Raw genomic sequence first — 26,985 nt, 5'->3', positions numbered from 1 at the left:
TTAAAACACGGTAATTTACTGCTTTGTGTTAGAGGTTTAAAAAGTGGTCCTAAAACAAACTGAACAGGGTGAGAGAAGACGCCTCCTTCTTACGTCTTTTTAGTTTAACACCGTTTCATCTAATATTCTCCCCAAGAAAACAACATTCATGTCTTACGTTGCTTGAAATGTGCCGTTTTTGACAATGAATCCCATTTCTGTTAATATCCTCTGCATATTACTAATTTTTGGCATGTTGCAATCCAAATAATCCAGTCCATATATTCTGCCTATCTCCGATCGCTACATCTCTCGTGCGATAGAGAGCGCTGAATTATTGAAGCTAGGCATCTTTCCGTTGTGTAACCGGCCTTTTTACCTTACCAACTTACCCGTATGTCTAAACAAATCAGAGTTGTCTGGGACACGCTACGCAAGAATAAAATTGCAAAGGTTCCATATGTTATTGATTCGTTGTTAAGTGATGTTGAGTTAAAGTCTGTTTATATAAAAACGAATTTCGTTTCATGATAGGTATGACGCATGTCGAAGAAAGGCAACATGAAGAGGTATGGTGTGAAAACAATGAGTTTATTTTTCGTAATAAGTTCCCTTTACATCGAGCATGTCGGGATGGTGACGTGCAAGCGGTTTCCTTCCTTTTGAAATCCGGGAGCCATTCAGTTCTTGACGAGGACTCTTTCTACTGTTGGACGCCAAGTCACTGGGCAGCATATTTTGGAAAGGTATTTCATTTACTCTGCACGGGATTATTTAAAAATAACTTAAACAATAAAGCCATGAAAGTGTCCACTAAAATGATATTGTTATTTATATGTATCATAATAACAGTAATATTATAAGAAGTATAAGGGAGCTGTCACTTAGCGGTAACTCAGTAACTGTAGTCCTATGCTACTGCTGGTTCCAGCAATATTGAATTACACAAGTTGAATTATGTTATTGCTAACTAGTATAACTTGTGTCGCTCGAATCTAGCGTAAGAATACCGTGTTTCTCCGAAAATAAGACAGGGCTTATATTAATTTTCACTCCAAAATATGACACTAGGGCTTATTTTCGGGGGATGTCTTATTTTGATATATTAAAAAAATGAAGTTACAAAGTAAAACTATTAAACTAACCATTTAAAATAAACTATCATTAAACTATTAAACTAACTGATTAATACTTAAACAACTAATTAACTAACTATTAAACTAATTAATAAATTATTATTTTTTATTTCTTTCCTCTTCCTGCCACTCTTAACTAGGGCTTATATTAAAACTATCCCCAAAAATCACACTAGGTCTTGTTTTATGGGTAGGTCTTATTATCGGAGAAACACGGAAGTATATCTTATATATCAAAATAAGAGCGTAGGTCTATACATATACTGTGATATTATTATTTATCTTTTAACTTCATTCACGTCTTTGTACCGGTACCAGACTACCAGTAATTAACACTAACAAAATGAAATCGCCGAGAGTTACAACTATATTCTTAATTTAACTTGCACCAGAGTGAATAAAAATATGTTGTAAGAACAAAAAGAAATTAGGTGTGGCGTTCTGTTTTGACGTCATATTTGAGGTGTTCTATTTTATTCTGGTCGATTTGCCATGTCACTCGCATAGTTTTTATTTTATTTGCATATACGACTCAAATTATTTATATGACCAATGTGTATTAGTATATTTATAATTTAGGAGAAACATTTTGTGAAGACTTTGAAAACATACAAATTTACAGGCAATCTACATACGTATTTGAATTTTGATGTAGTTATGGAAAATTCGAAAAATAAAAGTTTAACATATCGTTCAAAGACAGGTTACATGTCAAATATATGTCTTGTAATAAATAAATAAGGTGGGAATAAATTTAATTTGTATGATAATTTTATAAGTTGTGATGTAATTAGTGTGTTTTGTTTTATTAGGATTACATAGTATCATGGTAACCCAATCGTTTTTGGTTTTGTTTTTCCTTAAGTTCAGACCTCCTATTACTAAAAAAAAAAAAAAAAAAAAAATTAATGTTGTATATTTTGAAATTCTATGTTTGATAAAAAGAATTATGACTAGTTAGAATATTTTTAGTTTGGTAAAAGAAAACTTAGTGGTAACTAAGAAAAAGTTATTCATTTGGTTAGATAATTCATCAAATTCTGCAAAACACTTAATCAAACCATACCCAGAATGTTAGAATTATAATTTCTCGAATAGTATGCTTTATTTTACATTTCTAAACTGTTATTTAATAGGAACATTAAATAAAATAGTGTTCCTTCAAAACTGATATTGTGCTGTATTCCGAACTATTAATTTTGTAAATATTATTATTAGGGCCCCATACCAGTTTACGTAAAACAGTATCAATATTCAAATGCAATTTAAGACTTCTGCTCTGTTTTTTATAATTTTGTAAAAATTTGAAGTTTTGTTACATACGTATATACATTGTATATTCTAGTAGCTTGTTTGTTTTTAATTTCGCGCAAAGCTACACGAGAGCTATCTGCGCTAGACGTCCATAATTTTGCAGTGTAAGACTAGAGGGAAGGCAGCTAGTCATCACCACCTACCGCCGCTCTTGGGCTACTCTTTTACCAACAAAGAGTGGGATTGATCGTAACGTTATAACGTCCCCACAGCTGAAAGGGCGAGCATGTTTGGTGCGACGGGGAGTCGAACGCCTTAACCCACATGGCCATGCTGGGCCATTCTAGTAGCATTAAAAAGTGTTTTTGTATTTGTATCCACTGCATATTCCATAACTTGCCCTAATTTGACAAAATTTATCTGATCACGTACTACTAAATAAAACTAAAAATGCTTTAGAAAGTGTTTTGTGTCGAGGTAAACAACCACACGAAACTAGTTTGGGTAGTTTAACTCCTCTCTTTTCTAGACAATTATAATTTATACTTTGTCATGTCTTAACCTCTCTTGACCAAATATCTTTTTTTCTTGTAAAAGTAAGAATTACCATAATAATTCCCATTTTAATCGTAAAAGGAATTATAATTTGAGAAGAAACAGTTTAAAAGTCGAGGGCCTGTGAAATTAGAACCCCATAAAAAGGTCATCTCCTGGCACGGGTATGTAAGTTTGAACTGAATATGGGTGACAAAGTGTGATAGACATGTTTATTTCTTTCGTTCACTCATAACCTCTTAGTATTACTGACCTAATTTTATCTTGTTAACGCTGTGATTTGTTGTTAAGCGCAAAGCTAAACAATGGACTATTTGTACTCTTGTAAATATCAAACTCCGGTTTTAAGCGATATAAGCCCTAAAACTTATCACAAAATTTCTGTCGAAACAAGACTAGCTTGATGATGTTAGCCATTCTGAATGATGGAAAAGTTGATTGAATTAATAATAATGCATAATTAGCGTGAAAAGTAAGCAAATATTGTTTTTAATTCTTACCTTAAATACGATTTATGAATGGCGTGAATAAGCTTTGTAATGTTTAATCTCGTTCACCCATTATAGTTTTTGTTTAAAAAACTGATGATATAAATAGCTTAAACCACGATTGGATCAGTCGATAGCTTTGATATGCATAGAAAGTAGTTGTAGGCACTGGACGTAGCATGTAGTTTGGTTGACATATTAATAGCACATATTCGTCTTGTATCATTTTACAGAAATAAAATTGTCCACAAATGGAAAACTGGTTGCACGGCTTTAAAAAGGATTATTTATAATTTCAAGTAAAAAGTATTAACTTCAACATATGAAATTTTTGCGAATTATTTTTTCTGCTACAACTTTTCATAAATAAATTGTGATATTCTGAATATGGCAGATATTATTGTCCACTTAGATTCCCGCTCTTTCTTCATCATTGAAAAGATGCAGGAAGGAAGAAATTTAAGGAGTGGAAATTTCCATTCGTTTTTCTAACCATTCAGGCGTTCATCTCTATATGGGGTATTCTCATTTTCCAGGAAAGGGTGGTCCAAGTAAATATCTTTCAGCCAATACGAAAAGTGTGTGAGCGCCCAGAAACGTGGCTTTGAAACTGTACCTGTGTATTAGCGTGCAGACGAACGTACATTACCTTTGTTGCTAAGTGTATCGCTATCAGTATTTTAATTTCTTCAGTATTATTAGGCATTTTAATTGTGAGAAGTGTGACAAGTGATATTTTTCGGTAAGTTTTATTCAAATATAGTTTCGTTTCTGTATTTTATTCCATATGTAAATATGAAAAAGAAACGAGTTCAGAGATTTCATCTTTGATATGCGTTAACTAGTTAAGTGCCGGTTATTTTGGCGCGTTTTTCTCAAAGGTCTTTGACCAGTAGGCATTATTTGTCTGAGCATTGCAAATGGTACGATTTCTGAAAGCGTGTCCTCCCAGAAAATTTTTAAAAGAACACAAGTGTTATGACATTATATCTGGAATTAACTTTGCATGAAATATAGCCTAAATTCAAACATTTACATCTGTTTACGTGCAAGTAAAATCCGCAAACGTCCCATGAAAACAAAAGTTGAATCACCTTTCTGTTTTTGTGTAACAAATACTACATGGGGAAGCTTAGCTTAAAGTAGCATAAATGTGCGTGTTTTATTATAGTAAGTAGCTGTATTATCTTCTGGCAAAGTGTTATAGATAGTTAAAATTATATTGCTAATTTATACAACTGTAAACAACAATAGTACGATAGATAATTATTTGGTATCGCATACAAACGTATGCACTACAGAAATGTTATTGTTGTCGATAGCAGTGTCATGAGGATTATGTATTTAAGCTAGAGCATTTAGTGTTCTTACTTCGATTTGTGTACACCTGAGGTAATTATTCAATTGGTGAAGAGCAAGTACACGCTGAATATCCACTTAGTGCCTGGGTTTCAGTAATAAATATTTTGTACAATGAAGCATCCACTATCTTAGGCCTACACATACAAAACTTGGGGGTAGTAATATGGCTTTAGTTCAGATGTTCAGTTGTAGGGTGTGAACAGAAGCCATCACACGTGACTATTTCTACTTCAAACGAGTTCAAGCTAAAAAAGTCTCTCAAAATAATATAGACTATATGGAAAACGTTAAATGCCCTGAGCAGCTATGCTGTGACTGTATAATTTCAATTATATTGGTACCTAAGGGGATAGTAAATACGTAATATAAGGAGACGAGTCTACTTCATATATTCTAAAATTGGTACATACCATTCACAATTCTATGGGTATATTTTTAATTGAATTAGAATTTTTATTAAGTTATGTTAGATATTTTTTTGTGTACAGACAATTAAATACGAGTTCGTAGATGTGTTAAAATCTTTATATATGTGATTATTTTTTTTTTCAAAATACAATTCCTAAATAACGCATACATTTAGGTGAAAATATAATTTGATATTGATTCTAATACGGGTAATAGCGATGGCAGTGCCACCTAAACTTTACAAAATAAAGTCAAAAGTATTAATTATAATTAAAGTATATAGTTTGATTGTGCTCTTTTTAAATATGGGTCATACTAATACTAACTACAGGTCATTTATTCATATGATTTATGAAATTAGGACTTTTCCAACTACATCCGTTTTTGTGCTTTAATAAAAACTTATCTAAGATCCAAGTAAAAAATCAAATAAAACATTTTTAATATTATGATGTTACTTGTATCTAATATTAGTATTTTAATAGTTTTTTTTAAACATCATTTTTGTATACATTTTTTGTACATTTTATATTGTAACAGTACATTTGAAACTTGTACCTTTTATATGATGCAAATGTTGGTTTACTTGATATTGTCAAAAGATGCATTTAATTAAATGCAGAATACCAACTATTGTGCCTGTGTATATTATTGTTTGTAATGTTTCTAGAGATGTTTCATTTGTGGTGTTCTAACATTTATGTTTCCTAGTTTCTCTAAATCAAATGGAATCCAGTAAGTACATTTTTTTTAATGAATAATATGTTTGATATACTTGTAACTTGTGTGTAATAGTGTAGTAATGCTCCTATTACTATCTGTTAATAACTGAAAGTGGTATCTAATTAGGGATTACTTGATCATGTAGATTGCTAGTTATGATAATGTGTAATATATACTTTATTACTCTGTGAGGAGGAGCTATGTATTTTGTTAGTCTGTTATTCTTTAGTGCTTAGCCTTTACAGTTTATAGAATAGAGCACAGACTAAGCAAAAGTGTGTCTATATGTTTAGGAATTATAAACAAACATTAACTTGGCACAAATCGAAACAAAGCTATCAAAGATATGAGGAATTAATATTATTGTAACAAGAAAAATGTTAACGTGTATATTTTCACTAGAGGTAAATACAGCAGGAGCAGAAATGGTGTTTTTTTTATATTTATTTTAAACTGGTCAATTGAAACAGGGTATCTTTTAACCCACACTGCAGGTAATATAACAAAAATATTCTGTCAAATAAATCTGAACTTTCATAGCTTTCACATGTTATTATCTAATGTGTAAAAGCTACTCATTTCTAATCTTATTACACTTTTAAAAAACTGAAGTGCAAAAATTAGCAGTTTTTATAGTTAACTTGGCACATTGTAAATAGCCATCAACTGACTAAAGAAATCGAGCAAAACCATAAATTACACCAAATGTAGCATGATGCTCGTCTGTCTGTCTGTCATTCACACTTTAAAATTTACCATAGTCCACACCATTTAGCATACCATTGTAAAGTTATATAGTTAAATTATTTAAAATACTTACTTTTTAATAGAGTATCTTTGTGTTTTTCAGTTTCAACAGTTTTTCTGATATTTAATTCAGTTTAAAATTTTACCTGATTTATCAACTTGATGTTACTGCAATTTTTATAACAGAAGGTTATTCCTCTACATGTTCTGTGAATACTGATTAATTTACTTTGTATTTTTTTTAATGTTACATGATCCTAAATATTAAATATCTTTGACTTCTAAACTATAAAAGGCTTTTTACCTTAACTTGTCACTGACAAGAATGCTTTTATGCCCCCTATTTTGGTAATACTCAATATAGATCACTGCTTAGCAACAAAACTGAAACTGTAACCTTATTGTGCTTACACTAGCTGTAGTGCTTATGTTGAATGTTCAATACTCATGATATTTGATAGATTAGTTTTTCATCTTTATTTTTAAAATCTTTGATGTAACATAAGTACATAACAGCAAAATAGTTTCAGAAGTTTTGACATTGAGGTGTAGCCAAAAGCAAAATAAAATTTATCAAGTAGCTATCCAGAATGAGACAACAAATTAGTCTTCTATTTGTTATGTTATAGCCTGTGTTTAAAAGTTTTAAGTGGTGAGTAAATGTTAATTAATATATATTCTTTTGGTATTTTAACATGTATATTAGCTACTTGGCCTTAAGATATTAAGAAAAAAATATTTTTACCTACAAATATCTTTTATCCTTTGTTTAGTTAAAAGAGTTGAAAATTTTTTGGAATTTGCTCACTATATTTTCTATTTGTTGGTCTAGAACATTGCAAAGGCTCAAGAGTGCTATTTAAGTCTCTTTTGTTCATGATAAATATTCATTTTTCTGTGTAGTATTTAGTAAAAATGTCTTGATTAAAGAATTTCTATGAAATTGACAAAAGAAGTGAAGAGTAGGTGTATTTGGAGGTACAAATTGGTTTTATTTAAATTCAACAATTCTTCATCAATCTTTTATTCTGTGGTTCCCGTAATGTTTGACAGACTTGTATACTAGTTGTAAATGTAAAATAATAGTTTTGACAAACAAAACGTTCTGTGTGTAGACTTCACACAGCTTGTCTTTCATATTTACAAGATAGTGCTGGATTTACAAATGCATGTAATATTAAAATGTTAGGGCTATAAATGGAGGTTCATTACCATTGAGGTACTAAATTTCAATTTCTACTTGCAATGAAGATTATGACGAGGGGGCTCTTTAAATATATTAATAAAGTTGTTTGTAATGAGAAGCATAAGACTGGGAATAAAATTTGTTTTTTAGGTGCTTAGTAGAGGATAATGTTTGAGTTGCTGTTTACAAGAAACATTCCATTTCTGTAGTGCATCTAAGAGTGAAGGATAATATAAATTGTAAATCTAAAGAGCTATTTTAAAATTGTAAAAACTCATTTGGAGGTTTAAGAATAGATCTGTGATTCTCTTGAGATTGTTCCATTGGTATTGTGGGAATGTAGTGCTTAAAAGAATCAAAGAATTTGCTTAGAGCACCAAATGGGTGGCTTTGGAGGGTGGTGAGGCAATTCGAGATGGGCATCATAACTAGGTAGCAGAAGTGTTGAGGGAAACTCAAGGAAAACTTAAGGATAATTTAATCATGCATGAAGGTAATTTGTAAGTGGTATTAGAAGTTGGGAATAAACTGACAAGATTGTTAGAGGAGCTTAAAAAAATTAGATCATAGTAAGTTGGTAATATTGTAGAATTAAGAGTATTGAGAACCAAATTGATGAGCTTGGGGCTTGTAGAGGTGAAACACCTTCTTAATATAATGAGAATTACTGGAAGATACTTTAAATTTGGAGATCACAGATAACTGGAATTATTTTGACATTTCAGTTTACATGTTATTTAATTATTTTTGGATGGGCTAGGTATAAAATACACAAGGTTGTAATAAATTTACACATGTTAAGTATTTATACTTTTAATGCTGTGTGTATTCACAAAATTTTGTAGATTTAGTAATGATTCATAGTCTTTTGTACAAAGAAATTCAAGTGTTTTAATGAATAATTTGTACTTAGGTTTGTTTTTGAATTGTTGTCTGTTTTGTTACTAGTCTGAGTGTAAAGTAATTTTCATGTTGTGATTATTAAAACTCTTCTTCACCCCAGAAATCTATCTGAAATATTTGTACAATGTCTAAAACCTCCTAAATAAATTTCAAATGTTTTATTTAAACCTCCATATTTTGTTTATTTTCTTTACTGTAACTTTAGAGGGTCTGTCAATTTGACTGACCCTGTAACCATCATAAAAAATTAGGAAATATAAGTTATGCCTTTTTGTTGTAGAATGCCTACATATTTTAAAATGAAAATACAAATGTTTAGTCTATGTAGCTTAAATCTCAAAACATTGTACATCTATACATATCTATTTTTATTACATTGACCTTTCAGCCATGCCTAACAATGCAGAAATTACAATGATGTAGGACACATGTACTTGTCTTAGCATTGCCCAATAATTTAAAACTGAGCTGTAGTCTTTCTAAAGTGAATTGTCTGGGCTGTGTTTTAGTTGAATAGTATTTCATAAAATACAGTCACATTTCAGTTCTTGTAAATTATATTTGTATATAGATTATTACTATTTACAAACACATTTTTAAACATTTTTCTTGAAAATGTAACAGTAAATAAAGAAGTAAAGCAGACAGTTAGTTTTCCTTGTTATGACCTGTGTGCTCAGTTCCTACTGCTTGTAGTTTAAGCCTTAAAGTTCACACATGGAGGATGTGAAATGAAATCCTTTTTTTACACTTTGAATAGCCAGAAAGTCATAAATTAGTATATCAGTGCCATTAAATTCCATTATAATTCATTAACTTTAGTAGCTAAGCTTAATTTTGGTCTAAAAAATGTGAAATCTTGAGCAGACCAAAGACTCAATATACCTCCTTTGAATCTTGTTTCAAAAGAACGAAATGGTGTCGTGACACATGAATATCATTTAGAAAGTCACAAGGAGGAACTTTTAAACTTTGGATTGATTATTCACATGTTATATAAATGTTTACAAGGGGCCATTTTCAAAAATTGAAGCAGGTGAGTGGGACCACTATATTTAGTTCAGTACATTAGTGATATCATATAGAAAAGGTAAGAGGTTATTTTATATATTCTAGCTTTTAAATATCAGTAATTTGAGTTCCTAATTTGTACAAAACTGTAGACTTTGCATTTGATTTTAAAAACATCTAATTTGAACCTGTACTGCATTCAACAAACCACATAACACTCAAAATTCAGTATTTAGATGTTGTTTTTTTTTAGGTATTTAGTTCTAAATTTAGAAATTAAATAATGTATAATATGAAAATTTGAATTATAATCTACAGTTTTATACCATTCTTGTAACTTTGTAAAATAGTAGTTTGGTAGAATTTTGAATGTGGATTAACAACCATGATGACATGGCCTTTGACCCATAACCTATCACAATATGGTTAATAGGGACTTTTATGTTTTAAAAAAAGACTGGCATGGCTGTATAAAAGTGATAAACTGCATCTTGTTGGCAGAGAATAATAAATAAAATTAATTTGGGATAGTGTAATTGAGCATGAACATGACAAGTTTCTGCCATGTGCATGCTAAGTTGGGTATTGGATATGGTAAGCAAAGCATAAAAATCTAGAGCATACATACTTCTGAGTTTCACTATCTATGTGCACCCACTTAGATGGGTTAAGACAAAATACCAAATTAATATGATATAAAGAAGAAAATTTTTTTGTTTTGATATTTGGCCCAACATTTTTCATTGCAATTTTTTTTAGTTTGTACTGAAAATTTTAGTGATGGCCTTCAGATGTAGTCTGTTTTACTACTAGTTGGAAATGAAGGCATAAAAAATGGTAGCCCATAGGTTGTATACTTATGGGTTACAGTTAGGTGTTTTAAAAGCAACAGTTTCAAGTGAAAGTTATAGTCCATGCAGTAGGGCATAACAAAAAACACTGTAATAAGATCAGAGTTGTTGCTAGTACCTTAAAGGTAAATATTATGGGAAATCTTAATTATAGACATACTGCATGTAATCAAATAGTGAGGAAAATGACTTTCTTGAACTGATTCAGTATTGATTTCTGCTTCAAATTATCAGAGGTAGCCAGAGGGGGATGTAGTTTTATTGTTCATAATTATTGAAAGTGGGTTTCAAAAGTTTGATTGGAGATTTATCATTGCATAATTAGCTTTGATGTTTTGTAATATAGTAAGATTAGAATAATTTTTTCTACTAATTTTAAAATTTATGATTAGTAAAATAGGGTGAGTGAAAAGATGATGTGAAAGACATGTTTGTAAATTTATGTAAAATAAAAGCTTAAGTGAAGTGAAGTGTGTTACTATAAAGAGGAAAAAGGTAAAACAGAAGATCATACTTAATATATCTCTGAATGGCTGGTATAGGTATTAACACTTTTACCGATAAGGAGAGAACAACATTTCGACCTTCCTAGGTAATCTTCAGGTTAAGAATGTGACCGTTGATGGACACATTTCTCAGGGGCTAGAGTATAAACAGGTATCGGATTGTAGGGGGCATTGTAGGTGGATGTTAGGTTATTAATTAGTATAGGTATAAAGGTGTTCTTTTATATTGGTTTTAGTTGCTGTATATGTAGGGCTTCTTTCATTTTGCATTTGTTCATATTTGTTTCCCTGCTTAATATCTGGGTGTTTTCTATGGTTGTATTTATTTCATTTGCAGTGTTCAAAAATGAGTAAAGGTGGTTTTTTGCATTCTTTGAATCTAGTTTCCATTTTTCTGCCTGTTTCTCCAATATAGAAGTTGTGGCAGTTGTTGCATTGTATTTTATAAATTATGTTGGTGTTGTGTTTGTCAGTGTAATTTTTACATAGTATGGACTTTAGTTTTGTGTCTGGTTTTTGAATAAATTTCAAATTTACTGGAATGTTGTGTTTTATTATAAGTTTTTTCCAAATGTTGGTTATTTTTTACTGATGTTGGAAACATATGGTATGCAGCAGTACAAGGTTTTATAGTTTGTTGTATCTTGGGATTTATTGTTATTTGTTTGTTGTTGGTCTAAGTGTATGTGTATAATTTTTTCCATGGTTTCTTGAGGAAATATTTTGATGTTAATGAAGTTTTCTATTATTTTGTTAATTTCATCAGATGAGCATAGTTGTGTGGTTGTGGTTATTTGGTTTCTTAATTTGTTGAGTTTTTGTTTTGTTTTATATACTGAGTCCCAGGGAATTTATAATCCAGTATGGGTGATTTTTCTGTGGATTTCTGTTTGAATTGTGTATTCTAGTGATTTTGAGGTTAAGAAATACTATTTGGTTAGCTTTTTTTTTTGTTTGCAGATGAACATAATGTTGGCGTGAATCGAGTTAATGTGATTGAAAAAACTAAGTGTGTGTTCTGCAGATGTGAATCCATCAATTGTATCATCAACATACCTGTACCAGTATAGTGGTGGGTGTAAGATTGAATTGATTGCTTGAGATTCAATCTGTGTCATAAAATGTTGGCTAGAACTGGTGATATGGATTCCCCATTCTTAGGCCATTTATTTGTAGGTAGTTCTGTGTATTGAACATAGCTAGTTTTGGTGGTAGTGAATTCTGTAAGTGTTGCTATTGATTGCTGGGGGTGTGTATCAATGGGTTGGGGTCCTGGATATAAAGTTCTAAAGCTATTTTGAAGGCTTCAGTGTTGAGACTTCTGTGAAGAGGGAGATTACATCAAAACTGGCCATTAAGGCTTTATGATTCAAGAATATATTCAAAGTTAAAAGGGTTTGTAAAAGGAGTCAGCTGATGCTATATATTTAGAAAATGTCCTTGCTATATATTTACTGAGGTTGTAATTAAATGATTCGTAGGTTGACATTATGAGTCGTAGTAGACAATCACATTTGTGAGGTTTGGGGATGCAGTATTGTTGTGGTGAGTCAGTTTTTCATAGGTGAGAATAAATATTTTATGAGATTGTGTTGGTATTTTTCATTTGTAGTAGTATTTTGTTTAACTGGTTTTCATGTTTTTTTGTTGGATTTGTTTAGTAGTTTAAATTTGTTTGTATCTGACAAGATGTTCATTTTTTGAATGTATTCATTTGTGTTCATTATAACTATAGCATTGCTTTTATCTGCTTTTAGAATTTTGATGTTGATGTCTTGTTTTAAGTTGTTTATAGAATTAATATCTTTTTGTGTGAGGTTGTGTTTTAGATTTATGTGAAATTATGTTGATAGTTTTATGTGAAAATTCTTTTGAAAAAAAGATAGTGTATTGAGGTGTTTCGGGGAAATAGATGTTTTCATTTCTACCTGGAAAGATTGGTTGTCTGCAGAATTGTTGTCAAAGTAGTGTTCTTCCTGATGGTTGTTTTGTTGGTGTTTTCATTTGTGTGGAGTGGATCAACAGTTTTCTAGCTAGGTCTTCCAGACAGGCTTTCATTTCGATGGATGGAATATTTCTAGGTGTTACTGCAAAGTTGAGTTTCTTGTTGAGTAGATGTATTTCTTCACTGCTTAATTTTTGGTCAGATCTGTTATTATGAGGTTTGTCGGTGGTTTGTCATGTTGGTACCTCAATTTATGTAGCTTCTTGTTGTGACAGACCTTTGTCTCCTTGTCATTCTTACTATTGAGTTGATTGATGTTATGTTGTACAAGTTCATAAATGTCTGGTTGAATACAGCAGGCCAGTTGATACAAATACTTTTCATAGTTTCCAGAAAAAACTACTAAAAGCCATGTTAAGCTCGAAATATAAAGAACTAAATGACCTACAGAAACAAAAAATTAATCTAGACTATCAACTTGCAGAACATCTTTAGTAATTTATCATGGCCATCCAGAATGTGAAGAATTAGTCAGGTCAAATTCCCCTGATCGGAACTTTGCAAACCATCATTGACACTTCATGATGTTCAACACAACACATTTTCTCCATAAATCGTATATGTTTTTGTAGCTTCTGAAAACCATCATTGACACTTCATGATGTTCAACACAACACAGTTTTCTCCATAAATTGTATATGGTTTTTATCTGTTTCAGATAGCTTCTGAAGCTTTTGAAGCTCAAGTGCTAATATTTTGTTTAGCCTTATGCTACTTGGCAATGACAACACCAGGTTTTTACTTAGCGCTAAATCTTTATATAGGCACTTACTAAATATCTGGGTAAAATAGAAAATACAGAACAAATTACTGTTTTTCATTGAGACAGATTATGTACATGAAATTATTATTCATCTTTGACATGCACAACACTTGAGACAGTTCTCATCACAAGACCAAAAAAAAAGTCTCCCTGTTTAAATTCATGTAGCATATCATATCACACTAGATTTGTTTGACATCATGGTAAATCAGTTAGTTAAGGTAAATAACTTAGTAGTTTTCTTTTCATCAATGTTCTGTATGTTCTTAGGGTATATGCAAATTTCAAAAGTTTCTTGTGTTAGCTTGGGTTGTAGAAAACGTGGGAATTTCCTGTGCCACACTAGTATCATTTGGCAGATAAAGTAGATTTATTGAATTATTGGAAAGCTAGAAATTTGGTTAAAGAAATTAGGAAATCCATGAGGGCTTATGACAAAGTTGGTTGATTATGTATAAAGACTATGAAATGACTAAATTTTTTAAAATTTCTAAATGAGAGAGAGAATGTTAAAGACATTGCTGAACTTGAGCATTCTACAGGAAATATTGGAATTGACCTGGCCTGGTATGGCCCAGTCAGATAGCAGCATGAATGAAAAAAATATTCATTGAATTGAATTATCTCCACCTTTGACACTTACAGAAATGGCAACTGTTAAAAAGCATTCATTTTGGTTGCAATCTTTTCTTGCAGTCAATAAATGATAAGAAATTAAGGCATCTAGAAGAAAAAAAATCTAAGGTTATTTAGGTGAATCTAAGCACCCTGTTGTGCTGGATGCACCCATTGCATCAAAATCCAAATATTTTTTCCTAATAACGCTTTACAGTCAGTCTTCTTTGTTTAAAAACATACACAGTGCAATTTTCTGTACTGAAGTAATGCAAGGGATGGTAAACTATAATGTAAAGAGCTCGGTAGACAGTCATCACCTGTATGCTCTGATTGGAGAAATTAGATTTGCTGCATGTTTTTTGTATCCATTCATCACTAGTTTCAGAGAAATTACCTTTTAATTGTTTCACTTGACTTCTGGTTATGTAAATTTTGTAGTTTTTAATAAAAGCTCAGAGTTCATACAAAAATAATTGGGCTACAAAGTTCAGTTAGTTTAATCTGTACAATTGCAGTTTTCTGATTTTGACAAGTCTTTGGCATAAATTGATGAATAAATATAATTTAATATTTGTGTTATAAAGATTTTAAATGGATACGAGATTCTCAATCACTTTCATTGTTAACTTGACATTGGTGTTATTTTAATATTTAATGTAAGTAACATGAAAATATTTTCACGAGTTATTGTGGTTCTGCAGTTTGACTGTCTGCAGAAACTGTTTTCTGGTGATCCAAGTACTGTTTGCATAGACATCAAATCATCCAAGTTTTCACAAACTCCAGCACATATTGCATCCTTTGCTAATCATTCACATTGCCTTCTGTGGCTTCTTCAGGTTGGAGCAAACATAAATTCCCAGGTGAGGTTTCTTTAGCAGTTCTCAAGTGTTTAATGTTATTCTGAATTTTCAAACTGTAGTGTAATTTTCTGTATAGAAAAGTAATCATGTAAATACAGTTTGATAGTGAAAAGTTTAAATGTTGCAAAATGTGATTTGGTTTATTGCTCACCTTTGTGACGAGAAACCCATTTGAAGTAAAAATATAGCCAGGGATGGCTACGGCTAATGTGGGTATCAACACTTTTACTAATAAAGCAAAGAACAACAATTTGACCTGAAGATGACCTAAGAAGGTCAAAATGTTGTTCTCTGCTTTATCAGTTAATGTGTTAATACCCATACTAGCCATCCTGAGATATATTGCTCATCTTATTGAATTAATGATCATATAAATGAAGCTGGACAACATTTCTTTGAACACATTTTGTACATTTTGATATTTTAATATGTAAAGTTAAAGTTGTTTATATTTAATAAATAAGTTTCTGATATGGTAAAAAGTGTAATAATTATTTCATTTCCAATAATTTAATACATACTCCTCTCACTATGAAAGAATAATTAAAATTAATAAAAATAGATAAAAAACATAGTTTGATAAGTATTTCTGTATACTAGTTTAACCTAATCATTTTATTGTATAAAATGTTAAAAATTTCATACACAGTGATGATGTGTTCCACCATATAAGAGTAAATAATGGATAGTAATGTATGTTTCAAAGGCTCTGTAGAGCAATGTTTGTTAAGAAATTAAAGTTTAGGTACTAATTTTAAAAAAGTTAAGAATTTGACTAATACTTCCCAATGTAACTTAAGTTTAGAATAGTAAAATAATTTTAAAGAATTGTAGTAGTGAAAATAGCAATAAAAAGTGAACAGAGATATTTTAAAAATGTATGTAATGAATTGTAAAGGTGAACATTTTAACAATTCTTTAATACTGAAACAGGATTATCTAGGTGAAACACCGTTGCATAAAGGTGCAAGGACTGGAAGTATGGAGTGTGTTACACTTTTGTCAGCAATGGGTGCAGATGTAAGGTATGTGCAGTGTTAACTCATCCAGTTATTGTGGATTTTTTTCTAACTTAATAAAATCTAATGTAAGCAGCTAAAATACGAGTTCATTATTAGTAGAGATGTGCAAATGAGGGAAACAGTAAGTTAATGATCCTTTTAGTGAAGATATTAATAACGATTAATTAGCTTTAAAATAATGATTAATTGTTTCTAAATTACTGATCTGCTCTAGTATAGTTATGTTTTTATATCAAAGGTCAATTTTTCTAAATATATTTGCTGTTTATGCTGAAATTTAACAAGCAAGTATATATGCAACAAAGTTATTACATTATTTAATTTTATACATAAATGTTTTTCAAAACTTGTTTTAATTTTTGAAGAAATTAATATTGTTTACATTTAATATACAACTTACATAATCATAGTAGGTTAATTTTAATGAAGTCTCAGTAAATTATTTACTTCACAAATAAAGTAATTTAAATATGTACTATAATGTGTGTAGCAAAAGCAAATCTAACATCTGTAGTTACCTTATATATTTTTAGTTATAATACCTTTATTTTTGATTGTATGCTACTTTGACAGTTTCAGAAGTGAGTATAGGATATTGGATTGCTTAAATTTTGTTGCATTTTTACTTGTTAAAATACATACTTATCACAGAAACTGATTAACTGTTTGTGCATGGATGAGATTTAAAGTACATATGTCACAATCTGTAGCAGTTATATTAACAAATAACTATATAGCTTTATTATCATTATCAGTAAACTTAGCATCAAAATGTAGTTTATGATTCAAATTTTAATACAACTATAGCTTTAATGTATTATTTCAGAAGGAACAATTTGAATCATTTCCCAATCTTTACTTCTGTATATCACCTAACTTCTGTACCCAAAATTATCCATTTTAGGTGTCTTTACTACCCTTATATGTTGTCCTAATTTGAACAACAATTACAAAATTATCATGACATTGGTAAGGCAGTCTGATTTTATAGCATCCAGTATTTTTGTTTTATGGAGGTAAAAATCAGAAAGTCAAATCTGCACCTTTTAGTAGCATCTTTATATTTAAAAACAAATGTTCCCTGACATTATAACCAATAAAAAAGGGAAAATTTTAATTTGCTGAATTGTCTCTAACATTAGTCTTCTCCCCCTTCCCACCCCGTGTTGCAGGGGTATGTCTGCAGACTCGCACCACAAGAAACTGGGTTTCAATACCTGTGGTGGACAGAGCACAGATAACCCATTGTATAACTTGTGCTTAATTTTCAAATAAACAAACATTAGCTCCATTTAATGATGGCATTTGAATTATTTGACCTCTGTTTCATTGGTTATTAGCACCAAGCTCGCCTTGACCAGCTAAGAGTTGTTTCAAACCACTTTCAAGTCAGAAATTCAGATTATATTAGTTCTAGAACATTCATTTTTTGTTATTTGAAATAAGACATATACTATCAACAACCTTATTAAAAAAGTAAATTTAAGGTTTTGCGACTATGAAAAAGAACAAAAGCCAACATATAAATAGTAAATTCCCATATAAATTAGGAACTTGTTAGGCTAGATAAACAGACTTAAGTGAAACATTACTCAAGATAACCCACACATTACAATGGTGAAGCATTACTAGTTTGAGAGTGCATGTTCTTCTACTTTCATTTTAACCTACAGTAATTATAGACCCATTAGTCTTATGTCACTTGTGGACAGTGTTTCAAAAAGTGATAAATATCTAGATACTTTGCAAAAACATTTATAAAAGTTTAGAATTTTGTTAAGTAGTCAACATGGTTTCATTAAGGGAAGATCCTGACATTCATTGAATAGGTTACTGCTTATTCAGGGGAGGTTAATGGTGTAGATTTGCTGTGTCCAGATTTTTCAAAAGTATTTGCAAGGTGCCACATAGAAGGATTGTAAAATAAAAAATATCTGTTGGTGTTGGGGATAAGTTAGCTAATTGGGTAGAAGATTGGCTAGATGGAAGAAAGCAGAAGGTTGTTATAGATGGAGTTTTGTCAAACTGGATTATTGTTACAAATGGAGTAAGTACCTCAAAGCTCAGTTTTAGGACCTTTTCTCTTTTCGGTTTACATCAGTAATGTAGGTGAAGGAATAGTCAATAAATCACTTAAAACTGCAGATGATATTAAGGGATTGGATGTTGCTTGGAGGAAGAATGAGAATGCTGATTTACAAAATAATTCAGGTCATTTGGTGAGGTGGGCAAATAAATGGGAAAGATAATGCAAGTGGGTTATTATAATTTGAATTTTAGATATAATATGGATCAGAATAACATCAACAAGTGTCATGAAAGAAAAGGATCTTGGTGTAATAGTTGATCAGTCTCTTAAGCCATCCAGCAGTGTGCTGTTGCTAGTAGTAGGGCAAATTGGATTTTAGGTTGTATCTAAAAAATATTGAATATAAGTCTAAAAGAGGTTATAATTTCATTGTATAGGTCACTGGTTAGGCTACATTTGGAATGTTTTGTGTTGAGTCTTTGGCTCATACCTTAGGAAAGATGTTGAAATGTTGGAAAAGACTTGGAAGACAGTTCCTGGTATCTTGTTTTTCAGACTTGACAGTGAGAATAGTAAGACTAAGGGACACTCAAATCTTGACAGGATAGGATCTATCTTCAGCTAAGAAAGTTTTACTAACAGGGTGATTGGCCTTTGGAATGGGTTGCCTTCAGATGTTGAAGAGACAATAAATTTAAGTGAGTTTAAGAGAAAGGTTGATAAGTATATGAACGATAATAGCTGGCTTTACTATTTTTAGGTTATTTATTAATAGTTTTGTTTTGAGGATGGAACAACTGAGGTGTACCAGTGGGTCTCATTTTTCCCAAAACATTGTTAATTTTGCCATAATTAGTGTTAAAGTAGATAAATTAACAGATAAAATACAATGTTTTGTTGAAAAACTAAACATTTTGGTCAGAGGTTCTAGAGGCTCTAAAACTGCAAGATGAAAAAAATGATTTTTGATATGAAAATGACCTTGCATTCAGCCTAGTCAGAATCTGGGTAAGACTGACTAGAATACATTCAAAGACAAATGTTTAGTAGGAATATTTAAAATTTCTTTTTTATACATGTGTGCTTGTGTGTACAGCATATGTTATTTTTTAGGAGCTTAACAAAGTAATTTCATAATTGCAGTAAATGTTTCTTCAGTAAAGACTTGCTTCATGTGACCAACCTCATGCATGGATGATTAATGGCAAAGTGGCTGATTATTATCTGTTAATTGGCACATCCCCATTGCTCTGAATTCTAATTGGTCAAGCTTAAAACATAATATGACCAAAACTTTCAAGTATAAATTTGGCATAACATTTTTGTTATTATTATTCATATGATTAAAAGCTTTTTTTAAGTGTAATTTAGGTCTGATAGCTATAACTTGCATGTTATTAGAAGTAGCTGAAAAACTAAATGTTCAAGGACCCATAATTGAAAGCAAAGGAAAATGATGTATCAACCACACTACATCTTTCATATCTGATGCCTGGCATGTTCTGTATAAATTTAATTTATGCATCAGTGATAAAAATGTCAGTTACTTAACAGTGAACACCTTGAAAGATCTGAGGTGTATGCATATGTACTTGCATTCTTTGCTTTCATAATCTTTTAAGGTTTGACAGTTGTCTTTCTGTTTGCTTCCAGGAGGTATATTAGTTGCACTTTCTTTTATCATTGTTATATTTTTGCCTAAATACACTACACTCGGAGCATTCTACTTATGTTTGTAATATAGAAATTATATTGACATTTTAAAAAGTGACTTGGGAAGATCTTTTTCCCTCTGTTTATGTACATATATTTCTTCAGTCCGATAAGTAAGATGTTACACAGTCAATGACAGTCACATAATTTACATTGGAAAAACAAAATAAATAAGTATACTTTCAGGATTGTTTGAAAGCCACTAAACTGTAGCTAGATGTTTTGCTAAACATGGTTTGGCGTATTTGAAATGGTCCGATTTTGGTTTTGTTTACTTATGCAGGGCTATAGTTGTGAATTTATGTTGTATGTGGTAATAATGTATTGGGCCTTTTTTTGTGACTTACCACCACTTCTGTTTGAGATTTTATTGTTTGCCAAGTAATATACTTTATGAACAGATACGTATGTTTTATTGCAAGTGACAAAATTAACACTTTTGATGCCGGCTTGATATAATATACACGAGTTCATCTACATATTTGCACATAATAAAAATTTGCACTGTAACTTTTGATGCACCATGTGTATTTTCACAAAATTTGGTAGACTTCCAATAAAAAGTACAAGCTTTTTGTGTACAAAATGTCAGATTTTTAATGAAATATTTTTACTAAAGATTTGTTTGTGTAATAATCCTTTTTTGTTACTGGTCTTAAGTGCAAAATAATTTCATGTTATTATTTAGAAAAACTATTCTTTGTCCCAAAAATCTGGAAAGTTATTTGTGTAATTGGTAGAGCCTCCTAAGTACATTTCTAATGTTTGTTTTCAATAAGGCTTTAAATTTTTTTATTTTCTATACTTTCAAAATGATGGCCTTTTACAAATATACATTCAAAATTGAATTAAACTACTTTATCCTGAGTGTGTATCAATGAGCTTAGCACCAAAAAATAGTTAATGAGCTTTTTATATTAGAGGCTTCTGCATATTTCAAGAGGTAATATTTGAATCAATTCTCAGTGTTCACTTCTCTATCATGCAACACTTTTGTCAACAATTGCCCATTTTTGGTGTTATTGCTATCTCTTTGTGATATCCCTAGTGAACATAAATTACTTAGATAATGTTAAGGCATAATCAAATTCAAGTCTTTCTCTGTTGATGTATAAGCTAGAAAGTTAAACCCATGTGTTGTGCCTTCCTATCATACTGCTCTTTATAAAATAAACAAATACATTTTCTTTGTCATTTGCTATTGGAATATTTATAATCAGTAGTGAGAAGAAATTTTAATTTATTGATATCTTATAAGACTAACTCATTTCAATGATAGGCTTTGAGTTTGGCCTATTAAACAAGGTTGCCTCAACCATAAGAGGGAAATATTTTATTCACTTGTAGCTGAGTTAGAAAGCTGGTTAAATTGTAGTACTTTTGTCATTGTATATTTATGTACAGAAATACATTTTTATGCACTATTATCATTGGTGCATGCTTGACTTTTCTTATTTTAGGAAAGTCGTCTTAAGCACACAAAAGTAGGAAGTTTAAAATACAATGGTCATAATTTTAAATAAAGTATACTGACCCCCTTCCCTGTGAGGGTATTGCAATTTGGTCGTTGTGTGGGTATCTGTATAGGTTTTGCATGTGTATCTCAAACTAGTTGACTGCTGTGTGCACAAATTTTACACAAGATGGGAACTCAGTGTGGGACAAACCTCCCAAAATATGGTCTGGGTTACTTTGAAGAATTTTTGTAACAGGGAGATAGGGCATTTTTCACAGTTTTCAGTTAATAACTGTAAATTGTGATCATATTTGTACCAAATTTCATGTGGTCTCATTAAGGTTGAAACTCCTCATCACACTAGAAAAAATGATCATTAATCAATCTGGATTTGAGAAGGATTTTGAGTTTTCAATGGTGAGAATTTACATTATCTAATGTAACTGCATCCCTTTTCAGAAGTGGAATAGTGAGGCAAGGGTATGCAATCTTTTATTCAGCAGATTTCCTTACTACTAAGTCTCTATGGTATTAGTTTTATAAAATGTTTGTAAAAGTTGCATTTGAACCATTTTGTAGAAGATCAAAATTTCAAGTATACTGTTAGGAAAAGACACCGAACTTGTAGTTCAACTCTCATGTAGTTCAATAGTGAGTCTTATAGCTATGTAGCATTAAAAGTCATAGTTTAAACCCTGTGGTGAGAACAGCTTACATAATCTGTTGTGCAGCAGCTTTGAGCATAACAAACTTCAGATATTGTGTTCGTAAAGATATACAGGCCATAAGCTTCAGAGAAGAATAAAATTGTACTTTAAGATGAGATTTGGTTTGATAAATTAAATACTTGTGAACATAACATTAAACTGTCTACACTTGTAGACACTAACTGAAAGTAAACACACTGAAAAATTTGTTGAACTATCAATAATATTTATATTTTGTGGATGTTACACATATATTCTAACACTTAAATGTTATTAAGCTATTTAGTAGACTTGTATGATGTTGGTATTTAAAATTTGAAGAATTTTAAACAGGTCATTATGATGTGTAATGTATTACATAGGTGTGAAAAATCCGTGGAAATCTGTGCTTTTCGCTTGACAAATGTGAGACTTGTACAAATCATTGTACAGCATGCTAACTACCACCAATAATCTCATTACATGCTGAGATTTGGAGAAAAAAGGGAATTTTGAAAAATCGCATATGTTCAAGAGCTGTTAGTTTTGTGCCATGATGGTATGCGACATGAAGAAAAGGAATTGCTCTGTATCTTTCTGCTTGTGCAAGTTTCCTCAGATTTCTTTTTCAGTTTGACACCCTTCTTAATGTTATTACAGATTTTTCTATATGATAAATATACATCCCTATTTATATTAACCTTTCCAACGTCAAGTAATTTTTGTTATCAAGAATTTTATAAAAATGTGTAGTGTTGGACTAGCATGAGACCATTAAAAAATTATATATAAACCTTGATTTCATTATTTTGTTTAAGTCGCATAAACTGGTCCACAGTTTAAAAATATTGATAAAATGAAGAATAATAGTTAAATTATGAATAAAACTGTTAAGTTTGCTTTTATTTTATATAAGTATAGCTAAAAGAAATTTTTCTGTTTTAGATATTTTTACTTTGAAAAAATTTGCACAAATATTAAAATAATGTAATATGTAAGGTGTTTATAATTATTTATAGCTTATCAGTTTATTATGCAAGTTGAATATAATTTGAAACAGATTTATTCCAAGTTATCTTAATAATATTCTATATGATTAGTATGTGATCAGTATGTTTTGATTTTGTTGTTTGAAGCAGACTGTCGGGCTGATGATCTAAAATAGAATAAGAAATGTAATAAAGATAAGGAAGTCATCCTGTTTATTGCATTATATTGCAACCATATTTCTATTTTGTGTTTCTTTAAAGAGAGAGAAATAATGGCAGGTATACTAAAGCAGTATTAGTACCTTAAATATTTAGGACATACCTTGACCAAAGTTGAAAGATCGTGGAAATCATTAAAGGATACATTTATTTTAATTTCGTAATAACAGCAGTTCTGTATCTTTTGATACACAACTTTATGATTGGTTACTGAATATTTCCAGAAGAAACATTTGAAAGACAAATCTAATATTTATTATGAACAAGGGGGAATCTTCAGTAACTGTGGCACTTGATATTCTTTTAGGTAAGATTAGAGTAATTTATGGTATTTTTTTTCCCTATTTACTTTATAAGATATATCTTGGGATTCCTAATTCAGTTTTATTGTCAAGATCTTTACCAGTCTTTCCTCATTGAAATCCTTTCAGGCAGGATTAGAGTGCATTAATATGAGATTTTTGGGCATGGTCAAATGCACCAGTCAAAAGAGTTTGACCTACTGAGTCCAGTACTGTTATTAGATCTCAAATTAGTCAAGAGTTAAAAGTTTTACTTAAAAAAAAAAACAAACTCTGAGCTGTTCTGTGAGCTGCCATGCAAAGGTTAATAATACAAAAAGTGCAATTTTGAGAGAATTTCTCTTCATGTAAAAACAGGAAAAGTTTAAAATGGGCAAAGTATCATTTTACTGATGTGATTTTTAATATACAAATTAGAAAACGAATTAAATGACTAAAAGCATTAAAATCCTCAGCTTTTCTCTGGCATCATTGTTCTGAAAATTCCATTTTATATAAGCATGATGGAGTCTCGGTTTTGTAATATAAATATTTACTTAGTTTTATTTTTTTATATGAGCTATTAATTAGCCTTAAAAGTTTGCATAATTAAACCACATGTTTATATTCTTTATTTATTTATAATTGTAACTTTATTATTTTTCTATACTTAATAAATAATATATTGTAATATTAAAATTATTGTTTCTTGACCCTCTACCTTTCGTTTGTCTTTTATTAAGCATTTGCATTTAATGCACTATCTAATCCAAAATTTGTCAGCTCATTGCCACTAAGCTCAACACTGCTTATATATTTTCTTAAGTACATGCTCAGTTCAAATGATGAGACATGTCTAAGGGAATAATAAGTAGCTGAACTATTCAGAAAATAATTTTTATTACATTTGGAATGTCTTATTGTAACTAATATTAAACATTTATGTTAAAGATTTATTGTTTAGAAGTACTGTCTAATGTATGAGTTGATCTTTTCCCCGTATTTTATCTATTTTCAAATAAGAATATGTGATGCTAAAAGATGAGATTCTTTCAGCAGTTAATTACTGAGAGCTTAAATTTATTAAGTTAAAAATTATATGTAGTTTATGCATATAATGTATAAATTTATGTCATCCTGGATCACTGGTGCAGTACTTGAGATTATTGTCTCATTATTGTTTTGAAAACTGATGTTTGTGTATATTGTGCATGCAGGATTACCAACAACAATGGCCGAACTCCAACGAGCCTAGCAACAATGTGTGGACATCACGCTGTGGCCTCATTTTTAGGTGAAACCGAGTCTCGTATGACTCAGAATGGTGTGGGTGTGAATGGCAATTCTAATATGTTGCCAGAAAGAAGTCTTACTAATGGCATTTACCAGAACGGGTTTCACCTAACTGATTCAGCTGGCATGAATGGAATTGTAAAAGACTCTAGACAGGATATGATGGAAACTGGAAATAATGATGGCAACCTATCCCACAGTGTGACAATGAATCATTTGCCCATCTTGGGCAGAAAACGGTCCTTTGAAGGCTTGGAAGAAGCTGAAGCAAAGCGTATGAGAACAGAGGGTAAGTAAATGGTGCTTTTATATTATTATTTAGTAATGGAACTGCAGAACTGTTTGAATTAGTATAATATATTTAGCAGAATTTCTTTAATGCAGTGTCACAAAGTCATCAACTAATTAGTTGACTTCACACAATAAAACAAAAATACTAAGAAATAAAATGCAGTATTATGGATATGCAACTGAACAACTGGAAACTACATCACACTGAAAACTTAATGCATAAAATTTTAAAATAATTACTGTTGTTTTGTTGGTTTTTGTAAATAAAATTTGGTGTAAAATGTGTACTAAACACTTACTCATTTCTATCCAACCTGGAATTTCATTGTTAATTTTATATACACACAAACTATTATTTGTGCTGAAAATATGCTCACTTTTTATAAAATTTAGAATTTGGTTGCTTGGCTACTTACATTCTAACTATACTACTTGAGGAAGGATAGAAATCTAATTTCTTCCAAAAGTAAACTGTCACCCGTAATTGAAAAGTTTTTTTTAAGAAAAGTGCTGCTAAAATTTCTGTGGATATTGTTATCTTGAGTTGCTTTAGAGATGCTTTTTCTTGCTTGCTGTGCCCAGAGTTTCTCATATGCAACTAAATAAGAAATTAAGCATATTCTGTTAACATATCTGTTGCTTCCACTTGGATTTTCTTGGTATTATTTTCTATTGTACTGTTTGGCTAAATTTAAATTATTTTAGATTTACTGAAATTAAAATCTTCACACCTTACTTTAAATTCTACAGAATGTTTTATTGTTATGTATAAACACCTTGAAATGCAACCAGATGGCTGTATTACACGCTTTAAACCTAAGTTGCAGACCACTCAGTTGATAAACGCTTTTTGTGTTTGCTTAAATAACATAAGGTTGGTAAAGCACTTCATATAATTGCTATAGAAGCCTCTCCTAAAAAAAACACATACAATATAAAAGTTCTATTGGGTTTTAGTAGCTTATCAGTACCTGTTTCTTCAGTTTTTATGACAGGCATTGTCACTGAAATATAAACATTTGTTTATATTAGAGTTCAAGAAAATTTATTGAAGATAAATCTGACTGAGGTTTTGGGAATAGCAGTGAAAATTATCAGAATTCATTTCTGCATATTTAAATGTATATTGGGTTGTACATGTTTAAGAAATTATTTACACCCAACTAAAATCTTTCACAAACATTAGTTCTTTTTAAATTAATTAGACAGTGCTTTTAAATGAATTATGTTAATTTTTATAGATCAAGTGTTTTCAAAGAAAGATTTTATCTTTCTTTTGTTACTATTTAAGCTAGTCACAGTTGACCTTGCCATAATGTACATGGTCAGTAAATTAATATTGTTCAATACTAGTACATAAATCTGCACATTTTTAAGGTGATATATTTGCATAAAAGTGACTTTGTCCTCTCACACTGCTAATCTTTCCTTATGACTAAATTTCCTACCATGCCAAGCAACCAGTTCTATACATTTTATTGTTTGTTTAGTGTGGAATGTCTAATAAAATAGTCAAAAAGGGTAAACAAAGTAATGATAAGTTAATTACTGCGTAAAGCATTTCTCACTCCATCCAGCATTCAACAAGCCATTCAGTGTATTATGGTAAAATATTTCACACAATTTTATACACAAAGTTCTATCACAT

At 30.6% G+C, this 26,985-nt stretch overlaps 1 protein-coding gene across 5 annotated transcripts in view; it reads left to right on the top strand.

Annotated features, from left to right (window-relative positions):
- The first annotated feature begins 317 nt into the window (after positions 1-317).
- LOC143252161 (uncharacterized) overlaps positions 318-26,985 on the top strand; it is a 52,617-nt gene continuing 25,949 nt past the window's right edge. For 3 of the 5 annotated variants that reach the window (XM_076503868.1, XM_076503869.1, XM_076503867.1), the window contains exons 1-4: positions 377-725; positions 15,197-15,358; positions 16,292-16,383; positions 24,971-25,335. In XM_076503868.1, coding sequence (XP_076359983.1) covers positions 507-725; positions 15,197-15,358; positions 16,292-16,383; positions 24,971-25,335 — 838 coding nt within the window. In that variant the 5' untranslated portion in view covers positions 377-506. Of the gene's footprint in view, positions 726-15,196; positions 15,359-16,291; positions 16,384-24,970; positions 25,336-26,985 lie in introns of all 5 variants that reach the window. The other 2 variants (XM_076503865.1, XM_076503864.1) reach the window with 2 other exon arrangements.

Source organism: Tachypleus tridentatus, chromosome 6, assembly GCF_004210375.1.
Source record: "Tachypleus tridentatus isolate NWPU-2018 chromosome 6, ASM421037v1, whole genome shotgun sequence".
Taxonomy (NCBI): domain Eukaryota; kingdom Metazoa; phylum Arthropoda; class Merostomata; order Xiphosura; family Limulidae; genus Tachypleus; species Tachypleus tridentatus.
This window is presented reverse-complemented; position numbering and strand designations above follow the sequence as displayed.